The sequence below is a fragment of the Tamandua tetradactyla genome, chromosome 20, assembly GCF_023851605.1.
Source record: "Tamandua tetradactyla isolate mTamTet1 chromosome 20, mTamTet1.pri, whole genome shotgun sequence".
Lineage (NCBI taxonomy): Eukaryota > Metazoa > Chordata > Mammalia > Pilosa > Myrmecophagidae > Tamandua > Tamandua tetradactyla.
The window spans coordinates 35,986,102-36,010,973 of NC_135346.1; the positions used below are offsets into that span (position 1 = coordinate 35,986,102).

At 36.2% G+C, this 24,872-nt stretch overlaps 1 protein-coding gene across 3 annotated transcripts in view; it reads left to right on the forward strand.

Annotated features, from left to right (window-relative positions):
* MRPL22 (mitochondrial ribosomal protein L22) overlaps positions 1 to 24,219 on the forward strand; it is a 65,161-nt gene extending 40,942 nt beyond the window's left edge. For 2 of the 3 annotated variants that reach the window (XM_077137499.1, XM_077137501.1), the window contains 5 exons: positions 5,349 to 5,484; positions 14,638 to 14,703; positions 16,500 to 16,577; positions 17,967 to 18,036; positions 23,922 to 24,219. In XM_077137499.1, coding sequence (XP_076993614.1) covers positions 5,349 to 5,484; positions 14,638 to 14,703; positions 16,500 to 16,577; positions 17,967 to 18,036; positions 23,922 to 24,133 — 562 coding nt within the window. In that variant the 3' untranslated portion in view covers positions 24,134 to 24,219. The remainder of the gene's footprint in view (positions 1 to 5,348; positions 5,485 to 14,637; positions 14,704 to 16,499; positions 16,578 to 17,966; positions 18,037 to 23,921) is intronic. The other variant, XM_077137500.1, reaches the window with a different exon arrangement.
* The last annotated feature ends 653 nt before the right edge of the window (positions 24,220 to 24,872 follow it).

Consider the following 24,872-nt stretch of genomic DNA (forward strand, 5'->3'; position numbering starts at 1 on the left):
TCACACAGTCACATTGTGAAAGCTTTATCATTATACAATCATCATCAAGAAACATGGCTACTGGAACACAGCTCTACATTTTCAGGCAGTTCCCTCCAGCCTCTCCATTACATCTTGGATAACAAGGTGATATCTACTTAATGCATAACAGTAACCTCCAGGATAACCTCTTGACTCCGTTTGGAATCTCTCAGCCATTGACACTTTGTCTCGTTTCCCTCTTCCCCCTTTTGGTCGAGAAGGTTTTCTCAATCCCTTGATGCTGAGTCTCAGCTCATTCTAGAGTTTTTCTCAATCCCTTGATGCTGAATCTCAGCTCATTCTGGGATTTCTGTCCCACGCTGCCAGGAAGATCCACACCCCTGATAGTCATGTCCCACGTAGACAGGGGGAGGGTGGTGAGTCTGCTTGCTGTGTTGGCTGGAGAGAGAGGCCATATCTGAACAACAAAAGAGGTTCTCTTGGGAGTGACTCTTAGTCTTAATTTTAAGTAGGTTTGACCTATCCCCTGTGGGGTTAAGTTTCATATGAACAAACCCAAGACTGGGGGCTCAGCCTGTAGCTTTGGTTGTCCACACTGCTTGTGAGAATATCAAGAATTCAACTTGGGGAAGTTGAGTTTTCCCCCGTTCTCACCATTCCCCGAAGGGGACTTTGCAACTACTTTTCCACTCACTGATCAAATTGCTCTGGGATTCTTCATGGCATTACCTGGACAAACCAACAAAATCTCATGTCCTATACAAAGTTCCGTGTACTTAAGGTGTTCAATCAACTATCTACGTAAGTTATATTAGGAGATGCACTAGTCAAAGTATAGATTTGTACCAAATAAACATTTTTTGCTTTAGTCTCACACATTAATTGAAATTTTAAACTATTAAGGACCATCTATTTTCAGCACACTGCAGTAATGACATTCTTTTGTTCTTCCTCATGCAAAAACATTTTTAAAATTTGTACATTTAGTCACTATTATTATACACTCTAGGCATTCCTAGATTACACCATCTCTATCTTTCTTTGTGATTTCATTTATGCCCCAGCCCTCCTCCCTCTATCATTCTCAAATGCAGCTTCATTCAGTGTTTTAACATAATTGTATTACAGTTAGGTAATATTGTGCTGTCCATTTCTGAGTTTTTATATTCAGTCCTGTTGCACAATCTGTATCCCTTCAGCTCCAATTACCCAATATCTTATCCTATTTCTATCTCCTGATGGTCTCTGTTACCAAGGAAATATTCCAAGTTTATTCACTAATGTCAGTTCATATCAGTGAGACCATACAGTATTTGTCCTTTTGTTTCTGGCTAATCACATTCAGCATAATGTCCTTAAGGTCCATTCATATTGTTACATACTTCATAACTTTATTCTGTCTTACAGCTGCGTAATATTCCATCTTATGTAAATGTCACAGTTTGTTTAGACAACTGTCTGTTGATGGACGTTTTGGCTGTTTCCATCTCTTGGTAATTGTTAATAATGCTGCTATAAACATTGGTGTGTAAATGTACATTTGTGTCCTTGGCCTCGTGTCCTTTGAGTAGAGACAGCCTATAGATGGGTCCTGTTTTTTAATCCATTCTGCCAGACTATGTCTTTTGATTGGAGAGTTTAATCCATTAGCATTCAGTGTTATTACTGCATGGGTAGTACTTCTACTATTTTGCCTTCTGGATTTTATATGTCATATCTAATTTCCCTTCTTTTTACCTTTACTCATAGTCTTCCTTTCTACACTCTTCTCCACACCTCTCTCTTCTGTCTTCGTATCTGCCTCTAGTGTTCCCTTTAGTATTTCTTGCAGAGCTGGTCTCTTGGTCACAAATTCTCTCAGTGATTTTTTTATCTGAAAATGTTTTAATTTCTCCCTCATTTTTGAAGGACAGTTTTGCTGAATATAGAATTCTTGGTTGGCAGTTTTTCTCTTTTAATAATTTAAATATATTATCCCACTGTCTTATCGCCTCCTTGGTTTCTGCTGAGATCTGTGCATAGTCTTATTGGGCTTCCCTTGTATGTGATGGATTGCTTTTCTCTTGCTGCTTTCAAGATCCTCTCTTTCTCTTTGACCTCTGACATTCTGATTATTAAATGTCTTGGAGTATGTCTATTTGGATCTATTCTCTTTGGGGTACGCTGCACTTCTTGGATCTGTAATTTTAAGTCTTTCATAAGAGTTGGGAAATTTTCAGTGATAATTTCTTCCATTAGTTTTTCTCCTCCTTTTCCCTTCTTTTCTCCTTCTGGTACACCCACAACACGTATATTCGTGTGCTTCATATTGTCTTTCAATTCCCTGAGTCCCTGCTCATATTTTTCCATTTTTTTCCCTATATTTTCTGTTTCTTGTCAGATTTCAGATGTTCCGTCCTCCAGTCCAGAAATCCTATGTTCTGTCTCTCGAAATCTACCATTGTAGGTTTCCATTGTTTTTTTTTTTTCATCTCTTCTACTGTGTCTTTCATTCCCATAAGTTCTGTGATTTTTTTTTCAGACTTTCAGTTTCTTCTTTTTGTTATTTCCTTGCCTTCTTTATATCCTCCCTCAATCCATTGATTTGGTTTTTGATGAGGTTTTCCATGTCTGTTCGTATATTCTGAATTAATTGTTTCAGCTCCTGTATGTCATTTGAATTGTTGGTTTGTTCCTTTGATTGGGCCATATCTTCAATTTTCTTAGTGTGATTTGTTATTTTTGCTGGTGTCTAGGCATTTAATTACCTTAATTAGTTTATTCTGGAGATTGCTTTCACTTCGTTTATCTAGGTTTTTCTTGCTGGATGAATTTGTTGTCTATCTGTTCTTTGACATTCCATTCAGATTTATCTGGACCTTTAGCTTTAGTTTTGTTTAACAGAGGAGAATTTTTCAGTTCTTGTTTTCTTGTTTCTTGCCCTGCTTGTGTGGTGCCTTCCCCCCCACCCCACACTTAGGAGGGTCTGCTTAGATATTATAGACCCCAGCCAGATTTTTCCCAGACCAAACTGGCCTCCTATCAGGAGGAAAGAGCCACCTGCGTCGGTTTTCCCTGAGCGTGAGACCCAGCAGGTTGAAAGACTTTCCTGTGAAGTCTCTGGACTCTGTTTTTCTTATCCTGCCCAGTATGTGGCGCTTGTCTGACTGCAGGTCCCCCCAGCATAAGATGATGCAGTACCTTTAACTTTGGTAGACTCTCCCTGCTAGAGGCGTGGTGGAGACAGAGGAGAGGTTGTAGGCTGGTTTTAATGGCGTCAAATTACCAAGCCCTGGTGTCTGAATTCCTTGTTGGAGGGATTCCACCTGGGTGGGGCTTCACCCCTCCCCTGGGGAAGGCACAGGCTCCAGATAAGCCTCCAAAGGAGTTCACTTCTGCCTATGCCTGGGGCAGTTGCAGCCTGAAAAGTCCTGCCGCTGTATCCAGAGGCAGTCAAACCTTTGTAGATACACAGCCACAGAAACCTCTGTTTCCTTCTTTTTTTTTCCCCCCCTTTTTCTGTCAGTCCTGCCCCCTTGGTGCTGGGGCAAAAGAGAGCAACCTCCACTTTGATCAGGTTCACCTAAGCTGGGGGCCTATTTTTAGTAGTCAAAATTTGTTAATTAGTTCCACAATTGGCGTTTGATTGTGCCCAGTCCCTGCTGCTGGTAAAGTCCTTTCCTTTCCCCTCTGGGAAGCGGCCTGTGGGGGAAGGGCGCTGGCCGCCGCAGTTTGGGAACTCACGGTTCTGGGGGGTGCTCACAGCTGGTCCAGCTGGTCCAGACTGGGGTACGCTGTGTGTCTGGTCACTGACGTGGCCCCAGGAGCTGTTCTGTACTGTTTCTGGTTATTTAGTAGTTGTTCTGGAGGACGAACTAAAATGCACATGTTGTTAAGCCACCATCCTGACCCGGAAGTCGGAATGAGTGAATTTTGACCTGAAACTATGAATGCTAATTGCTGTTGGATTGGCCATTATTTCTAGACCTTTGTCATGGAGAGATCAAGTACGAACAGGATTTTTACTAAACCTCTTCTCTTTTTTTTAAATAATTAATTAATTATTTATTAATTTTTTTTGCATGGGCAGGCATCAGGAATTGAACTTGGGTCTCTAGCATTGCTGGTGAGAACTCTGCCTGCTGCAAGCCACAATGGCCCGCCCTAAACCTCTTCTCTTTTTATATATGAATCTTCTTTCTCCCACTCAGGAAATCACAGTTGTCAATGACACTGCAAATGATAGAAATAAAATATTACGTAATTCATCATTTTCTGTATTCCACCAAATGTTTTAAAGCAGGAGAGCGATGTGACTAGATCTGTATTGTAGAAGGGTATATCTGTGCTTGGACAGGGAAAGATGGATTGAAACTGGGTAAGTTGATGGAAGAATAATCATTCTAAAGGCTACTATAGTTGCCCTAAAATAGAAGAACAGGTTCTGAACTAGGGTGGTGGCAGTTGGAATGGAGAAGAGCTAAAGCATTTGGGAAATATTTCAGGGAAAGTATCTGTGAAACTTGGTTACTGGCTCTGGTAGGGTGAAGATGATTGGGAAGTTGAAGACGTCATTCAGGAGTGATTTTATTTAGTGATACAGTAGAGCAGCAGTAGCTGGGGAAGAGGAGAGAAGGAGAAAGAGTAGTTATATCATTAAGACACTTGGAGTAGAGGGGGTCAAGGACTGGTGAATTAGTGTCTTCATCATCAAGTCCCAGACCATTAATTAGCTTGGCATTTAAAAATATCCACTCCAGCCTCAATCACCTTTCCTAGTATTTTCCAATATCCAGAAGATACCCTAATTGAGTCAGACCGCTCTCCTTTTCAGCATGCTCTCCTTACTCTCATCTCTGCAGCTCTACACAAGTAATACATGCCTTTGCCCCATTTGGGGTAGTGTATATCCCCTTCCTCTGCCAGTTAAAATCTTATCCAAGATCTGAGGCCTTCTTTGAAAGCCTCTAACACTTGTTGCCTGTATTTTATATTGTTTTATTTGTTCTTTAATTGTTTATATATTTATCTTAACAGGGTTGTGGAATAGAATTCCACAGGTCAAATCAGGGATCCATTATAACTTTAAATCTTCTTTAGGAGTGACTTTTAGTAGAGTTTCGACATTTGTTGACAAATCAGGACAGGAGTTCTTGAGTTAATGTCTGTTTTATATTTGGCTCACATTAGTTGTTAACATTTCACTCTTCTTAGCATCCAATGAACTAGTTCTTTGTAGTGATTTATGTGAAAGCAGGCTCTTTTAAATGAATAGGTCTATAATGTTTCTGCTTGCCATCTTTAAATTGTTTTCATGCAAATGAAATTTTTATAGAGAAGATACAGTAAATTCCCCAGGAAAGTTCTAAATATCTGTTGTTTTGCAGGCTTCTTTCATCTCACAATGTTTTGCCCCAATCATATGTCCATACAAGTGCTCCTGTGTACATCTCTCGAAAATGGGAAAAGAAAAATAAAATTGTTTATCCTCCACAACTGCCTGGAGAACCTCAGAGACCAGCTGTAAGTTTGTGGGTAGAACTAATCTCTTCATTTTGATAAAGTATTCTTTTATTTATTTATTTATATTTTATGATCATTCCGTTCTACAATATATAATCAGTAATTCACAATGTCATCACTTAGTTGCATATTCATCATCATGATCATTTCTTAGAACATTTGCCTCAATTCAGAAAAAGGAATAAAAAGACAACAGAAAAGAAATAAAACGAAAACAGAAAAAAAAAAGATACATACCATACCCTTTACCCCTGCCTTTCCTTGATCACTAGCATTTCATACTAGATTTATTTTAACATTTGTTCCCCCATTATTTATTTTTATTCCATATGTTCCACTCGTCTATTGACGAGGTAGATAAAAGGAGCATCAGACACAAGGTTTTCACAATCACACAGCCACGTTGTGAAAGCTATATCATTATACAATCATCATCAAGAAACATGGCTACTGGAACACAGCTCTACATTTTCAGGCAGTTCCCTCCAGCCTCTCCATTACATCTTGAATAACAAGGTGATATCTACTTAATGCATAACAATAACCTCCAGGATAACCTCTTGACTCCGTTTGGAATCTCTCAGCCATTGACACTTTGTCTCGTTTCCTTCTTCCCCCTTTTGGTCGAGAAGGTTTTCTCAATCCCTTGATGCTGGGTCTCAGCTCATTCTAGAGTTTTTCTCAATCCCTTGATGCTGAATCTCAGCTCATTCTGGGATTTCTGTCCCACGCTGCCAGGAAGATCCACACCCCTGATAGTCATGTCCCACGTAGACAGGGGGAGGGTGGTGAGTCTGCTTGCTGTGTTGGCTGGAGAGAGGCCACATCTGAACAACAAAAGAGGTTCTCTTGGGAGTGACTCTTAGGCTTAATTTTAAGTAGGTTTGACCTATCCCCTGTGGGGTTAAGTTTCATATGAACAAACCCCAAGACTGGGGGCTCAGCCTGTAGCTTTGGTTGTCCACACTCCTTGTGAGAATGATAAAGTATTCTTGCACTTTTGATTAAAACGACTGATAATACCATGTTAAGAAAATAAAAATTATACAGTGATTTCAGTGGCCTTTAATTGACATAGGAGATTTATTAGATTTATTTATTTGGTACTTTAAAAAGATCGTAATTGCCTTATTACATATAATTTCCCATTTTGGTGTCATTGCTTTACTTATATGTTTGCCTTTACTTGCCTCCTGGTTAGTGGCCTTAATTCTAAAACTAAACTAATAGCTTGAGCCATACAGACATTTTTTTACTCTAAGAAGCTTGCTAATGAATTTTTAACAATGGAAGATGAGTTGGCAAGCATGACTAAAACCATTGGTAAGTGTTAAAATCACTGTTTTCCGATGTTTTATATTTGAGTATAGGCACCCTCACAATTCACAAACTCATAAGTCACAAACTTTGAACTTATGGTTTGAGTTTAAACATGGATTCCTTCCAGAGAACTCTTTATCTTTAACTGCTCTGCATTCTTTTCATTCTCTCTAAATTGTGCTCTAAATTGCTCTAGTCGGAGAGTTAAGACTAACTTCCGGCTTAATGTGAATTTACTCTGGAGTCATACGCAGCTGTTGGAAAATTTAAGTAAATAATAGTAGTTTAAACAAAATGGGAACACTTATAGTCCTACTGAAAATAAATCATCATAAATACTTTAGAAATAGAATTACTATGTTAATTATAAAGCATCCAGTTCAGTAAACATCTTTAAAGACCTTTACTAAGGACCATCTCATTTTCTTAGTTTTTATGTGAACTTGAAAGCATGCATATCATTTAAGAAGTGATTCATAATGCATGGCATTAGTAGAATGAAGAAAAAAAACAGTGTCTCAGTTGATGTGGAAAAGGCATCTGACAAACTCCAACACTTTTTCATGTAAAAATACTCCAAAAAATAGGAATAGAAAGAAATTGCCTCAGTGTGATAGAGGGTATTTATGAAAAATCCATAGCTAACATTATACTCAATGGTGAAAAACGGGTGTTACTTTCACCACTGCTATGTGGCATTTTACTGGAAATCCTTGCTAGAGCAGTAGGTAAGACAAAAAAAATAAAAGCCATCCAAATTGAAGAGAAAGTAAAATTATCTCTATTTACAGATGACACAATCCTTTGTATAGAAAATCCCAAAGAATCCATAATAGAGCTATTAGAACTAATAAGCAAATTCAGCAGAGTTGTAAAGTCCAAAATTAACACCCCCAAATCAGCTGTGTTTCAATATACCAGCAATGGACATTCTAAAACTGAGAGTAAGAAAACAATGCCATTTACAAAGACTGAAATATCTAGGAATAAATTTAACGAAGGAGATGAAAGACTTGTATATTGAAAGCTACAAAACATGGATGAAAGAAAGCCTAAATAAATGGTAAGACATCACATGTTAAGATGCCAATACTTCTCAAAGTGATCTGCAGAATGAACATAAACCTTGTCAAAATATCAGCAGCATTTTTTGCAAACATGGAAAAGTTGTTTCTCAAATTCATATGGGATTATAAGGAGACCTGAATCTTTTTTTTCAATATGAATATTCTTTTTTTCATCATGTAGTTGTATCTTCATCATCATGATCATTTCTTAGAACATTTGCATCAATTCAGAAAAACAAATGAAAAGAAAACAGTAAAAAAATTCATACATACCATACCCCTTACCCCTCTCATTCATTGATTGCTAGCATTTCAATCTACCAAATTTATTTTGACATTTGTGCCCCCTATTATTTATTTATTTTTAATCCATATGTTTTACTCATCTGTCCATAAGGTAGATAAAAGAAGCATCAGACACAAGATTTTCACAATCACACAGTCACATTGCCAAAGCTATATCATTATACAGTCATCTTCAAGAAACATGGCTACTGGAACACAGCTCTACATCTTCAGGCAATTCCCTCCAGCCTCTCTGTTACACCTTAACTAAAAAGGTGATATCTATTTAATGTGTAAGAATAACCTCCAGGATAACTTCTCAACTCTGTTTGGAATCTCTCAGCCATTGACACTTTATTTTGTCTCATTTCTCTCTTCCTTCTTTTGGTTGAGAAGGTTTTCTCAATCCCTTGGTGCTGAGTCCCAGCTCATTCTAGGATTTCTGTCCCATGTTGCCAGGAAGGTCCACACCCCTGGGAGTCATGTCCCACGTAGAGAGGGGGAGGGCAGTGAGTTTGCTTGTCATGTTGGCTGAGAGAGAGAGGCCACATCTGAGCAACAGAAGAGGTTCTCTTGGGGGTGACTCTTAGGCCTAATTTTAAGTAGGCTTAGCCTATCCTTTGCGGGGTTGTTTCGTATGAACAACCCCCAAGATCGAGGGCTCAGTCTATTGCTTTGGTTGTCCCCACTGCTTGTGAGAATATCAAGAATTCTCCACTTGGGGAAGTTGAATTTTCCCCCTTTCTCACCATTCCCCCAAGGAGACTTTGCAAATACTTTTTTATTCACTGTTCAAATCCTTTTGGGATTTATCGGGGCATCACTCTGGACAAACCTACAAAATCTAATGCCGTACTCAAGATTCCATGTACTTATGGTGTTCAGTTAAGCTGTCCACATAAGTTATAATTGGAAATGCACTAGTCAAAATATAAATTTTGTACCAAATAAACATTTTTTGCTTTAGTCTCACATGTAAGTTGCAGTTTTAAAATATTAATTATCATCTGTTTTCAACACCCTGTTATTATTGACATTCCTTTGTTCTTCCTCATGCAAAACATTTTAAAATTTGTACATTTAGTCATTATCATTATACACTCTAGGCATTCCTAGATTATACCATCTCAGTGTTTATCTTTCCTTCTTATTTCATTTGTGCCCCCAGGCCTCCTTGCTCTATCATGGACACCTGAATCTTGAGAATCAAAAGAATCTTGAGCGTGAAGAGCAAAGTTGGAGGTCTTGATTTCAAAACTAACTAAAAAATTGAAGTAACCAAAGCAATATGGTTCTGGTATAAGGGTAGACATATAGGCCAATGAAGTCAAATTGAGAGTTCAGAAGTGAACCCACACATCTATGGCCAACTGATTTTTGACAAGGGTACCTTCAACGGGTAGCGTATAGTCTCTTCAACAAATGGTGTTAGGGAAACAGGTTATTCTTATTCCATATACACAGATTAACTCAAAATGTATCCAAGACCTAAGCTTAAGAAATAAACCATAAAATTCGGAAGAAAGCATAGGGGAAAACCGTAAGGACCTTGGATTTGGCAATGGATTTTTAGATATAACACCAAATGCATGAGCAGCAAAAGAAAAAAAATAGATAAATTAGAATTTATTAAAATTAAAACTTTGTGCATCAAAGGAAATCGTAAAAAAAATGAAAAGACAACCTACAAAGTAGGAGAAAATAGTTGCAAATCAAAATCATATACCTGACAAAAGTTTACTATCCAGACTATATATATATATAAAGAATGCCTACAACTCGACAACAGAAAGTCAGATGACCCAATTACGAAATGGAGAAATGACTCGAGTAAACATTTCTCCACAGAAGTTATATAAATGGCCAATAAGCACATGAAAACATGCTCAACATCATTAGTCATCAGGGGAATGGAAATCAAAACCACAATGAGTTACCACTTTACACCTGCTAGGATGGTGGTTATTTAAAAAATGGAAAATAACAAGTGTTGAGGATGTGGAGAAATTGAAGCCCTTGTACAGTGTTTGTGGGAATTTAAAATAGTGCAGCTGCTGTTTGGTGGTTCTTCAGAAAGTTCAGTAGAGAATTACCATATGACTCAGTAATCTCACTTTTTCTTAGTAAGAATTTAAAATAAGAACTGGAACAGATACTTAAACACCTTTTTTACAGCAGCATTGTTCACAATAGTCAGAAGATGGAACAACCCAAGTGTCCATCACCAGATGACTTAATTTAAAAAGTATGGTATATGGATTTGGTTCCTGGCCCATGCACTGCCCGCTCCCCCCCCCCCCCCCCAAAAAAGTGGTATGTAAACATAATGTAATATTTTTCAGCCCTTAAAAGAAATGAAGTTCTGATACATGCTGCGGTAGTTAGATTCAGTTGTCGACTTGGCCAGGTGAAGATGCCTAGTTCTATTGATGTGGACATGAGCCTATGGCATGTGAACCTCATCTGTTGCTGATTACATCTGCAGTCGGCTAGGACGCGTGCCTGCTGCAATGAATGATGTTTGAGTTAATTGGTTGATGCTTAAATGAGAGAGCTCAAATGTAGCACATCCTAAGCAGCTCAGCATAGTTCATCTCAGCACTGGCAGCTCAGCCCAGGCCTTTGGAGATGCAGAAAGGAATCACCCTGGGGAAAGACGTTGGAACCCAGAGGCCTGGAGAGAAGGCCTGGAGAGAAGGCCTGCAGAGATTGCTTTCTGCCTTCCCATGTAAGAAAGAACCTCTGTCGAAACTTAACTGGCTTTCCTCTGAAGAACTATATGTTAACTAAATAAATCCCCTTTTATTGAAAGCCAGTCCAAATCTGGTGTGTTGCATTCCAGCAACTAGCAAACTAGAACACATGCTGTTACATGGATGAGCCTTGAAAATATGTTGAAATAAACGAAATATTAAAGGACACGTATTGTATAATTCTGCTTACATGAAATATCTAGAATTAAGCAAATTCGTAGAGACGGAAAGTAGATTAGAGGTTACAGAGGCGGGAAATGGAGGTGGGGAAGTAGGGGTTTTTCCTTAATAAATACAGAGTTTCTATTTCAGATTATGGAAAAAACTTGGTAATGGATGGTGGTGATGGTATAAAATTGAGCATGTAGTTAATACCATAGAGATAATCCAGTCAAAGATGGTTAAAATGTGGAATTTTGTGTTATATATATATATGTTACCATAATTATAAAAAAAAGACTAATGCTACAGAATTTAGTATAACACGAGAGAAGAATTGCTTTAAAGTATAAAATAGATGGGGTGCACAGGTGGTTCAGTGGTAGAATACACACCTTCTATGTGGGAGACCTGGGTTTGATTCCCAGACCCTGTGCCCCCGCACCCCTCCAAAAAAAAGAATAGAAATGTGTGTGCAGCATGATTTCAGTTATGTAAATAAATTATTTTAAAGCAAAAGAAAGAGAAAAGAAAGAAAAAAAAAGACTCAGTTGTTTAAGTATTAGTCTGAATTAGTGCATTTTTATGTTTTCTATTTCTTTTTGATTTAAGGAAATTAATTTATTGATTTAAAGAGCCCCTACCTGATTGGGAAATAAAAGGAAAAAGAGATGCTAGTAGTTTATACAAGTAACTTTTTATCTTCCATATTTTATCATCTTGCCAGAATTTGAAAGATTTGTCATAGAATCTGTGCTATTGAGTATTGATTACATTTTGTAATTGACCAAAATTTTACAGAAAGCTGCACATTTGCACAAATCATAAATGAAATATTACTTCCTATTATTAATAAACTGTATTGGCCTCTTACTTTAGCTCTTTAAACTTAGATATTAGTGGGAAATAAATCATAACAATATTCACTTGGTTCAAAATCTGAGAGCAAAATTTTGTATTTTGTAGTGCCAATCCTTTTGGATATTAAAAAATATGTACTTAATGTTATATACCACATAGCAAAATTAAGAGTTAAGTCTACTTTAGCAAATGAAGAACAGTGTTAATCCAGTGGTTAATTATGTATTATGTTTACTGAAATTATTTTGATTAGCTTTTTTTTGTAAAAAAAAAAAAAAGCTTACACTTACTCTGTGTGTAAGTGCCTCTGTGAAGACACTTGGCTTAATTTTATATAGGCACTTTAAAGAAACCTAAATTAGTTCTCTATTTTGCACAAAATTTTATTTGAGTAATTAATCCTTTTTGTGTACAAGTTATAATCTTTGGGAAATACATTAACGTTTGCTGGCTTTAAATAGTACTTAATAAATTGGCTTTGGTGCATCAGTTATACCTGTTGTGACTGAAAATATTGATACCTTTCATAAATACCTAACTTGATTTCTGGGAATAATTTACTCACATAACCATTTAGTTCATAACATTGTACTACTGTGAGCTTTGAAAATCTCTTAGATTTGCCAGTCTGCTAGCTGCAAACATTTTTTTTTTTGCTCCAGGAATCGAACCTGGGTTTCCTACATGGCAGGCAAGAATTCTGCCACTGAGCCATTGTCACACTGCCCTAGCAGCAAACATTTTAAAAAATTAGTTTTATCACTCAAGAGAAAGGCCAGATGATATCCACCCTTCTAGTTCATTCTGACTATAGCAATGACTATATGTATTTTATAAACAAATAATAGTGGCTGGGGTAGTGATTAAAACCAAAGAAAAATTAAAGGCCTTTCTTCATGATCTTCACATCTTATTAATTTGGACTTCAGTTTACTTTTAGCAGAATCACTGAAGAAAACTATATTGAGTAAATTAAAAATATAGTAAGACTGTACAAAAAACTGAGCAGCCATTTCTGGAAAAGGCATATTTTTAATTTATGGATTTTCATACTGGCAATAAGTCATTTCTTTAAAAATAAATTTATTCCTCTAGAAGATGTTTCAGGTGTTTTATAATTTAGACTTTTACTTCATTTGTGTAACTAGTTTGTGAATTATATTCTAACTTAATTTTACCCAATTTATAATATTGGTAATTCAGTAACAGTGATATTATAACCAGGTCTTCTGACCACCAGCATTGCTACTTTATGTATTTGCCCATGATGGGTTTACTTAAAGTAAATGTTGAGGTTTTTAGTTTTAGAAGAGGGTAATTAAGTAACTTTCCCTTTTCTTGTAAAGACTTGATCTCTTTTTCTTATGCTTTTGTCAGGATTGCTATATATACATATTTATTACTCACCTCCTCCCTCCTCCCAATTGAAGGTTGTCACCTACAGTTCAGGTTTAAAGATAACCCACTGTGGGAAACCAAGAATTGAAAGATTTCCTTATAAAAGATTTCACTGAGTGGATTAATTTTTGCAGGTTACTATTATCAGTTATGATAGTTTTTCTTTCCTCTCTCTTGGCCCCAGGACACTTTATTGCTGTAATTAGGCTATTGCTACAGTTTTCAGTTTGTCAGCCTCTATTGTAACTGAAATGAAACCTGCTACATATTAAAAGATGGCCACTGGAAAGTAACTCTGCTGTTCCTAAGGAATTTGAAAATTTCAGGCAGGATTAAGAATGTTAGAAAGTTCTGAGATCTCACTGTTACTTTGGCAAATGTTTTCTAATTTTTAAAGTGAATTAATCAGCAATTTGATATAAAAATTGAGGTTTTATAGTCAGAAGGGGATTTTTTGATGGCATATCTGACAGTCACTGTCTTAGGCATATAAAGTATGCATTGAACAAGTCCCTGGAGCTCTCTGATTTTTAGTTTATGAAAGGATTATAATGTTTCCTCTCCCAACTCATAGAGTAGATCAAATGAAATAGTGGGCCTGAATGTGCTTTGTGAAGTTTAAATTGTTTAATAGACACTGATTTAAAAAAAATTAAAACAGGGATATATCTGCTACTTTAAATAGATGATAATAAAAGCTTCCATTTAATGAGACCTTACTATGTGTCTATCCCTAAATGGTTTATATAGATTATTTTATTTAGTCCTTATAATAATTATGAGGTAGGTAATACTATCTTTATTTTAAAGAAGAGGAAACTTAGGTACAGAGAGGTTAAGTAGCGTGCATAAGGTTATGTAGATTAGTAAATGGCAGAGTTGGGATTCAAAACCAGTTAGTTTAGAACCATGCTCTTGACGAATACCAAGAGTATTATATTAGTCTTCCTCTGAAAACACCTGTGTCCGGATCTCTAGCATTCTCATTTAAAAAAAAAAAACCTTTTTTTGTACCTTTTCTTTTGTTCTTTAGATTTTTGTTCATTTAAACTTTTGCCATTTCTCTGTAAAGGAATATTTAAATATCTGATAAACTGGCCATCTTATAGTTTCTGTTTTTCCCTTCGTAATCTTTTAACTTGGTGAGATTTTGGGAAAATTTAACTGTGTATAAGGAAAAAGAATTTCAAATTCTTGATATTTTTGTTTCTTGTGGCATCATTTTCATTAGGCATAGAAAGTAAAGACTTTAGCAATAATATATGTTACTGTCATTTTAGTAAACCTCATTTTTTTTTTCCTGTTGTAAGGAAATCTATCATTGTCGAAGACAAATAAAATACAGCAAAGACAAGATGTGGTATTTGGCAAAATTGGTAAGCAAAATGACTATTACCTTTAAGAAAAACTGAATTCCTTCTCCCCCCACCCCAGGATTTGAAAAATCAGTGTACTTAAAAATATGCCCTGATTTCTCCAAATATTGAAGAATAAAATATAGTTACATATTCAGGTAGGTAATTAAAAGAATTATGGCTCAAGATAAGTGATTTTGCTTAGTATTTGCCTTTCTACTGAGAAACTAAATCACATTGGATAGATAGAAATTTAAAATAAAGGTCAGCAGGAGACTCTTGCTATGACTTCTTCTGGCAGGAAGATTTCTTTTCTGTAGAAGTTGATTTTAACATGTTTAATAACTGTTGCCTTTTATTTTTAAATGCTGTGTGAGGGGTGAGGTTGGGGAGTCACATTTCATTCTTATCCATGTAAATATCCTGTACCACTGAACTTCCTGTGCATCCCCAAAACTACCTTTTTAATTAAAATTTTTTTTCCCTCTAGGAAATGAAATTTACATATGAGGGGAAACAAAAGATGCAAATATATGTGTAACAGATAAATCCTGTAGGAGAAGATGCCTTTAATACTTAGTGTAGTTCTTACCAACTTGTGATCTCTGTAATATGTAATATGCTCTCTCTTAATATGTTGAAACTATTACAATTTAGGTTTTATGGTTAACATGTTAACTTTGCAAAAATTAAAAAAAAAATCCATGGAACTGCACAACACTAACAGTGAACCCTAAGTTAACCATGGCTGTGGTTAATAGTACGATTATAAAAATGTGCTTTCATCACGTATAACAAGTGTAATATTTAAACATCTCTCCTTTGCCCAAAATATTTCCCTCATCTTAGATCCTTAGCTCCATGTTCCTGTTCTTTTTCTTCCCTTTGTTAGCCTCAAAAATATGCTCCTACTGTTGCCCTGAGCTATTCATTACTCACCCTCAGTTTGTATGACTCATTGAACAAAGTAAGGAGCAACTGACACACATCTGTGTTCCTTGAGCATGCCCTTGGAGGACATCCAAGTCATCCAGCTCTGTTAGTATGTATTAGTGCCCTTTGGAGCCAGGTTCTTTATGTCTGTTTTTATACTTCTTCCTCTCAGCAATCCTGACATATTATCTTCACTTTAGGGGATGCAAGAGTAGATCAGAGGTAGAATTCTCACTTACCATGCGAAAGACCCAGATTTGATTCCTGGCCCATGCACTTCCGAAAAAACAAAACAAAAACCAAATGAGCAAACAAACAAAAAAATCAACAAACAGTGCTGCAATAATCGAATACTGACATGGAAAAAGAATGAAATGTGACCCCTGCCATAGAGCATACGAAATAAAATAAATAAATATCATCTTCACTTTAAAGGTAAGGAAACGAAGGCTCAGAGATCATAGGAAATTTGGCCAAAATGTAGTGGCAAATGGTGGTAGGAATTCAAACCCATGTGTATTTGTCTCCAAAATGTGTGCTGTTTACCACATTCTGTATGCCTCATAATAATAGCTACTATATATTGAACACTTATCTGTGTCCACATATTGTGCTAAGCACTTCATGCATGTTTAATTTAATCTTCACTGTGACCCTACTCTGAGTAGTGTTATTATCACCCCACACAAATATGAAGTTTGAGTTTGATTGCAAGAGGGTGGCATCCCTTCTTAAACCTCTTTTCCTTTCTTTTGCCTAGGTTTAGGTCACTGCTTTTTAGAAGTTATTAGAATTATTGTAAGGCTTTTACTTTTCAATGAAAAGGGAACATTTACTTTGTGAATTAATTTTATTCTCTCTTGTCTGTGCCCTTTTAATTCTAGATACGAGGAATGTCCATTGACCAGGCTTTGGCTCAATTGGAATTCAGTGACAAAAAAGGGGCCCAAATAATTAAAGAGGTATACTTGTAAGATTGTGTGTGTGGGGGGGGGGGGGGGGGGGCATGCGTGCGCACCTGTGCAGTCTCTTGCAGGTGTTAGTAAGCTCAGTCTGAATCCTAAATTCCCAGAATTTTCCAGGTACAAATGTGTACTTTATATAGTACAGATCTGGGGCACTCAGTTTTCTTAATGTCCTTGTACATTCAAAATATATGCTTCAAACAGTTTTTTTTTCCAGAGATGATTTTATTTGCACCAAATATTTATTTCTTTTTTATTGTCTATGCAATGGTCAGTCTTAATTTTACTGTTTTGGGGCATTAAAATTAGGAGATTAAAAAAAAGGTCAGTACCACAAATAAGAGTTTATGATTTTAAAACTAGTTGAGTGGAAAGAGCACTGGGCTAGGACTGAGGAAACTTGGAATCTAGTCATTTCTCTGATATTCCTCTTGAGACCATGGACATTTAACCTGTCTGGTTCCATTTTCCTGATCCACAAACTTCGTAGGATTAGAGTAGATGATCTCTATAGCCCTTTCCAACACTAAGTGTAACTAGATATAATTGTTTTGACTCATTCTAGGCACATGAGTGTTTTTGTTTCTAAAAGCTATGTTGACTACTGTCCTTTACCATGGGGGCGGTGTCAACATTATTTTCTGTATCTTCAGTTAATTCTCACCCAAAGTCAGTTCTTACGTTTTAGTTCAGAGTTAATTTTTTGAGGTTGATGGGTTCAGATTTAGAAGTGGTTCCACTGTAACACCTTAGTTTTACTGTATTTAATTCAATTCAGAATGTAGTTACTAAGTCTGTTGTGTAACCAACCATACACTAGGTTCTTTAATTTAAAGGAGTGAAAGATCTTGTTTGTTATTTCTCACAATTGTACTTCTTTTTAAAAATGTGTTCTGGAAGAAGTTAATTTAATTCAGAACATCTATGGAGTTTAAATTTAATAATTAACCTCTTAGAGAAAATGCTCAAGTGTGGCTTTGTTTGTATGCTGCTGCTAATGATTACATTGAATCCTTAAGAATAAAAATTTTCAAGTAAGATTTAGGTCTTGAGCTTCTTGAGCTTTTTGACAAGTCTCTAATCCAAAGATGAAATGTTTGTCAGCAATTGCTATTATCTCCTCCTTTAGAGACTGTACATTCCATTTAAAACTAAAATGGGATGGACAGTGTTCCTTATATTTGAAATTCTTATCTGTGGAAGAAAAGCTCATGGTATCCCTCCTCCTTAGTATTGTTATCATTTGATAGTCTTTTTTAAAAATGACTATAAAATGGAAGCATGTTATTAGCAGTCATATTACAGAGGTAGCAGCAGAAATGAGAAATTTAATTCTGTTTTAGTTTGGGGACAGCCATATGAATGCCTTTCATTTCCTTATTTAAGGTTCTCTTAGAAGCCCAAGATATGGCAGTGAGAGACCACAATGTGGAATTCCGATCCAATTTATATATTGGTAAGATGTTTGATATTTTTAACATTGGGAAGTATCTTCTAATAGTGTTTCCAAGTTCTTTATCTAATTCATTCTTTAACATCTAACTACTCAGCCCTGGATGAAAATTACCTGTTATGGCTTATTCTTCAGCCTTCAGCATGCCGATGTTAATCTGTTATAAATGATAATAAACTTATTGCATTATTCTTGCCAGTTCTGTAAGAACTGAAACCTAATGCTGATAATTATTAAATAATGTATACCAAGACTGATGCACAGTGGTCCTTTCATCATAATAAAACTGAGAAAAAACATAACTGATTTTTAATAATACAAATGTATTATTTCCAAAAATAATACATTTTTGGAAATGTATTATTTATCAGCTGGAAGGAGATAAACGATCACAGATGGACTTTTAAAAAATCTTTATAATGTGCCAAGTCAGGTGCCTAATCCATAAAGGTATTCTATAATTTAGCCCTCCAATTATCAGAATGGAAAATCTGTTGAATTGTAAAAGCTAAGAGGCCTTGGAAGGCTCAGATGACCTGGATGTGTTTGTTCCCCTTTGTTATTATATCCTGAAGCATTATCTCTGGTTTTATATGCTCGTTCCACATCAAATTAAATTAATGTAAGTGAAAATGCTTTGAGTAGCATGATGCACTATACAAATATAAGGATATTTTTTTCCCCAACATACCTCACACAGCTCTTTTCTTAGAAGGAAATCAGCATTTATTACAAAGCTCTTTTGCCCCTCCCAACACCACAGTGAAGTAGAGCAGTAGTTGGAGTTATTTTCCTCTCTCTTCAGCAGCAATTACTCCTAACCTCAGCAGTTTTGTAATCAAACAAAGATGTTGATGTCGAAGCAGAATTTTCTCAATCTGCCAAACCTACATATAAGGAGGACTATTTTATCTAAAAATATTCAAGTTATGAGGAACTGCTACTTGCCAGAGAGGAGAAGAAAGGCTGACTCATTATAGGGAAAATTAGTTGTCTTTTATACTTTTTCAACAATTAGAATAATATCATTTAAATTCCACTTTTCATATGACCTCTGCCCTAATGGAGATATTTATTCTGGTTATGTTAAAATTTCAGCTCAGGTCACCTGGAATTGAAGCCAGCAACCACATCTATTTCTGAAATTCAAATAAGTTATGATTTTCAATTGAAATGTCTCATTTTAAAGCAGAATCCTATATAGCTAATTATATTCTCATACGTGCACAGATGCAGAAAGATATCAAAATGGCAACTCAGAAGACTTCAGGGCCACGGTAGTTAATCATAAGCATTTTCTTCTGGAAGCAGCATGAATAAATAATGCTAGTGAGGGCCTAGTGTCATTGGAAGAGATGAGATGGATGAGGAGCAAGATCATTTGCTTAAAACCTCTTGGTGACCTTTCTTGCTCTAAGACTTTGAATACCAAATCAAATTTAGTTAATTTTATTCAATTTCATAGGTGTATCAACTCTTAGCTGATAGATACCACTTTGTAATGGAATTCAGATACAAAGGAAATAGGGTTTATCTTTAAATCCTTTTCAATAACTGCAGTAAAAAAGAGATACTCCAGTTTAATTCTGCCATCCCAAATGAAGGAGCAAAGTCCAGTGTTGCCATTAAGCAACATATACTTATCCAGTCCTACATGAATGAACCTTTAATTCAGAAGTCTCCTTAGGCACATTTCTGCCAAAGTATCTGTACCCTTCCTGCACTTGCTTTTCATTTAGTCCACTGTAAAAATCACTTTACTTAAATAGGACTGACGAATTTGGATTTGTCTTATGATTTTTTAAACTTTTTATTCAGAAAGTATTTTGCTTTGTAATTCCATAGTAAAGGAAAACGGGACAAATACTCTGAGGAAATGAAATATCTTACCATGACATTTAGGACATTTTATCCCAATATTTGCCACATATCCCTAATAAGAAGCATCTGAGGTACTTCTAAAAATACAGATTCCCAGGCTTTACCACCAATCTACTAAGATCTGAAACCTTAGGGGAGAGGCCTAGAATCTCTTTGTTTCCCTAGAAAATACAGGAAATTGATCTATCTCATTTGTTTTGGGGCGGTGGGGTGGGGGAAGGCCTAGACATTTCATTTGATAGACTTCTGTTGGAGTTTTGAAAGACTAATTGTTAGCTATCGTTTAGATTCAGCAGAAACTCTTTCAGTCCCCTTAAGTAATTAAAGTAGATATTTTAAGGTACTGGGTTTTGGTGGCATATCTTTCTTTATATGGTAATCCCTTCAAATGCTATCATCAGTGTGAAGCTAATACCTGGTGTTGCATGACCATAGGTTTAGAAAGTTCATTTCCTTTCCAAACTTATGACTAATGACACTGAATAGGCCTTATCAAGTGGATAAGGACTAATAAAATGTCACTTCTTGGTCTTTTATGGTATCTAAAGTGATAGAGTTTAGGGAGTTCAGTCTTCTAGGCTAAGAATGATCGAGGGGCAAGCTTCTTTTGTCAGAATTTCAAGATTAGTATTTACCTCAATAACAGTAATAGGAAATTTTAACAATACTTTATATGATCCTCAATGGGCATAATCTTTAGAAGAGTGCTGGTGGTTCACATTTTTGAGATGTCTTAATGTTTTATTTCAGTGAATATTTAATTACTTACAGTATGCATACTATCCATACTCAATTAGGTAATGCTATGTTTTTTAAAATAGTAATATATAACAGTCCTTTGAAAGGATACATAAATTGTTCTTCTGAGTTGGAACAAAACCATGTATACCATTAATATTATATATATTTAAAAGACTTTGAAACTTATTTCATAATCTGAGCAAATTTACCAGACACTTCTGTATTTTAAAAAATGGTATTAGTTAGCAGAGGACGTATTTCAAAATCATTTCTGTGGCTTGTGAAGCATAACTTTTAGGGGAATACAAAAGGAGTATAAGTTTGGTTAAGAAAGTAATATGTACAGATGAAAAATGAGCACTTCAATAAGATAACGTGATTTGGAACCAAAAAAGAGTAATATAGATAAATGTACTGTCAGACTAGAGAAGGTGAGGTCCATGTGGAGTAGAATAGTAATGGAGAATTTTTAGAAAAATTTGGCTTTGGGGGTAGGTTTTTGAGAATCTGACTGAGTGTCCAGGAGAAGGGAAGATTTTCAAAGTGGAGTCGCTACAAAAGGAAAGGCATGTAGGTTGGAATGAACAATGACGGTATGGTGCAACGAGTAGTGTAAGTAGTAAGTAATGAGTAGTAGAAAGTAATGTGAAGGGTGTAGATGGTTGTCATAGGGTAGATAAACTTAGAAGGGTAGATTAGACCTAGATTCCAAAGAGTTGAACATGGCAGGCTGTGGCATTAGGTTCAAACTGTATCAAGGAGGGACCACAGGAAGTTTTTAGGTAAGAGATTTATGTTGTCAGTGTTTTAAGACAATTAATTATAAGCAGTGGTTTTGAAATTGTGCTCCACAGGGCCTATGGGAGTGGAGCCTGTAGCGATGGGGCATGGGGCAAACAGAAGAGCTCTTTGGTATCTTGGTCACTCATGTATCCTTGGAGCCCAGGATAGAGTTTGGCATCCAGTAGGAGCTTAGAAATATTTCTTGAATGAGCGAATAGCATAGCTTTGAATCTTCCCCACCCCCTGCTTCAATGAACAGATAAACATGACAGTCTATTATGTATATTGGGCTTCCATATATTATTTCATTTTAATTGAAATGGTTCCACTTAACGAAAGTAGCTTGAAATCCCTAATGTACAGAAGAAGGGGGAGATCAGAAACCAGGTTGAAAGCTATTTCATTCAGGGTGAATAAAGTCTTGATTTCATTCAGACCTCAGGGTGGCTGTCTTGTATATTCCTATGATAGTGTACTAAAGAATCCTGGTGTTTCAGAAGGACTGTTACAGAAATAATGGGATCATGTGCCATAAGGTCAGCAGATGATATTTTATGTCTTTAGGTTGAAATCTTGGTTGGCATTTAGCAGGTATTGACTTTCTGCTGTCATCTAGATCTCAGTTTGTGCTTTGGGTAGATGGGGGAAAAATGGGAGTTAATAATAGATCCTGATAGGGTTGATCACTGTGTTTTGGTAGATTATTTAATGCTGCACAATTTGCTGATTTTGATACTTCCTTCACTGGAATAGGGTTTGCTATCTTCAGAGTATTTGGAAATTGGTGCTCTAGTTGGGTAGAGGAACAGTTTTAGATAGAAGCAGTCATTATGTTTGTAAAGTGCTTCTCAGATCCCAAATTCTTTTTTTGGGTTTTCCTCATAACAGGTTGATCCAGGGAATCTGGTGATGCTTTGTTATAAAGTGATTTGTGTAATGTGGCTTTCTCTTTGGAAGTTCTTAAATATGTTTCTTTAGTACCCAATAGGTGAATGTTGACATAGGGCAGTATCTCTTTCCTTACTCTCTGAGACCCTAGGCACTTTGATGCTTAGATTCCTCTTTGCAAAGCTAAGATGCTTCTGCTGAAACACATTTTATGAGAGAACAGTCAAGTACTTACTTTGATATGGTTCCTATATTTATAACATTACGTCACAGTAAGGATAAAAGAATGATGAATATTAATATGTATTAAGTTGGTATGTATTATATAAATTTTGCCTTTTTAAAAGGCTTATTAAATTAATTAAAAAAGTAACTAACTGAATTTCAGAAAACATTAAAAGGTGGCTACTCTGTTTTAATATGAGTGAACAGATGAACAGATTTTTTGATGTACTATTGGAAAAATGTCTTCAAATATTGCAAGGTCAGACTTTGGCAGACAGAAGGGGAGAGGGAAGATGAAGGGTCATTTGTAACACACGAGGTTCCTAAAGCTAGCTGTGAATCAGAATTACTGGGAGAGTGGTAATGGCATTGTTTGCTCTAAATGCAATTTCTAAGCTCTACCTTAAATCTGCTAAATTAGAATTTCCAGAGGAGGTCTCAGTATTTGTATTTTAAATATGTTTTTAGGTTATTCTGATGTAGCTGGTCCAGGGATCAGCATTTGGGAACCACTGGTTCCAATGGCTTCTCATCACTATTACAATAAAATCAAAACTTGCCTTGGCCTACATAGGGTTCTGTATTTTCTTGCTCCCTGCCTTCATCTCTAATCTCTTTTCCTTGTTTCTATTATTCTTCCCCTTGCTTATTATGCTCCAGCCAACTATGTTTTCATTGGACTTTTGCACCTGCTGTTCCTTCTGCCTGAAATACCCTGTCCCCAGGGCGGGCCGCGGTGGCTCAGCGGGCAGGAGTGCTTGCCTGCCGTGCCGGAGGACCCCGGTTCGATTCCCGGCCCCAGCCCATGTAAAAAACAAACAAACAAACAAAATATAATAAAACAAGAAAATGTTTAAAAATGTTTCCCTTTCTTCCTCCTTTCCTTCCTTCCATCCTTCCTTCCTTCTCTGTCTTTCCTTCCTTTAAAAAAAAAAAAAAAAAAAAAAAAAAAAAAAATACCCTGTCCCCAGATACTCAGATGCTTCATTCCAATCTTATATTGGATATCTCTTCCTCAAGGATATCTCTGATTTGAAGTTGCCCTCACCATCCCATAAGTCTCTTACATCACCCTGTTTTATTTTATTCATAACACTTGTCCTGTAACTGAAATTATTGTATATTCTGGCTTTCTGTTCTAGAATGTAAACTTCACAGAGGCAGGGGTGTTGTTAATGTTCACTCATGGCTCTCCAGACTCTAGAACACTACCTAACCTTTAATACCTACTTATGAGATACTTATTTTTGAGACACACCTACTCTAGCCAGTCATTCAGCTCATATAATAACAGAAATGTTCAGCTTTTCAAATTGTGGTTTTGTAGATGGCAGTAATTTCCTATAATTCTGTTTTTCTTCCTTGTCTAGCTGAATCCACCTCAGGGCGAGGCCAGTGCCTAAAACGCATTCGCTACCATGGCAGAGGTTACTTTGGGATCATGGAGAAGGTTTATTGCCATTATTTTGTGAAGTTGGTAGAAGGACCCCCACCTCCACCTGAGGAGCCAAAGACAGCTGTCAACCACGCCAAAGAGTATATTCAGGAGCTTCGTAACAGGACCATCATTCACACCCTGTGATGGGGGAACTCAATTTTCAAAGTGTATATATTTTGTCGTTCATTTTCTAACAACAAATATGCATTAAAGCATGCTTTTTTGTGTAATTTGTTATTGATTTCTTAAAACACAGAGTATAACTGTTAGTTTTATATTTATAAGGCTTTGCCCAGCTCTCTTGAGCTGCTGTGTATATTTCTAGGCATTTGCAGCTTGAAAGGGGAAATCAGTTTTAAACATAGTTATGGAGATTACCTTTCTTGGGTACGCTTTGAAGGTAACATTTTAAATTTCCCACTGTTGTCTTGCAGGTAGCAGTTTTGATAGTGGATTTGAATAGAAAATAGTAGGATAAGGAAGCTTGTTTTTTTTTTTTCACTTGATTTTCTCTTGGGGTTGGGGGAGCGTGTGGTAGAGGTGAGCAGAGCTGCATGCTGTTTCATCACAATATTTTTCAGGAATTCTACAGTTCTGTGCTTCCTTTCACTATTGGCACAGGTTGGTGAGTGAAGGATTATATTTTCCTCTATGTTTTAGCAGTAACTTGAAATTTTAGAAGTTTATTAGATACATTAATCTAAAATTATTAATCTAGGATATCAATCTGTAGCCTGTTAACTTTATTTTTATTGAGAAATATATATACAAAAAAGCAATACATTTCAAAGTACATTGTAACAAGTAGTTTTAGAACAGATTAATGAGTTTGGTATGGGTTGCTGTACCACAGTTTTGGGTTTTTCTTCTAGCTGCTCCAAGA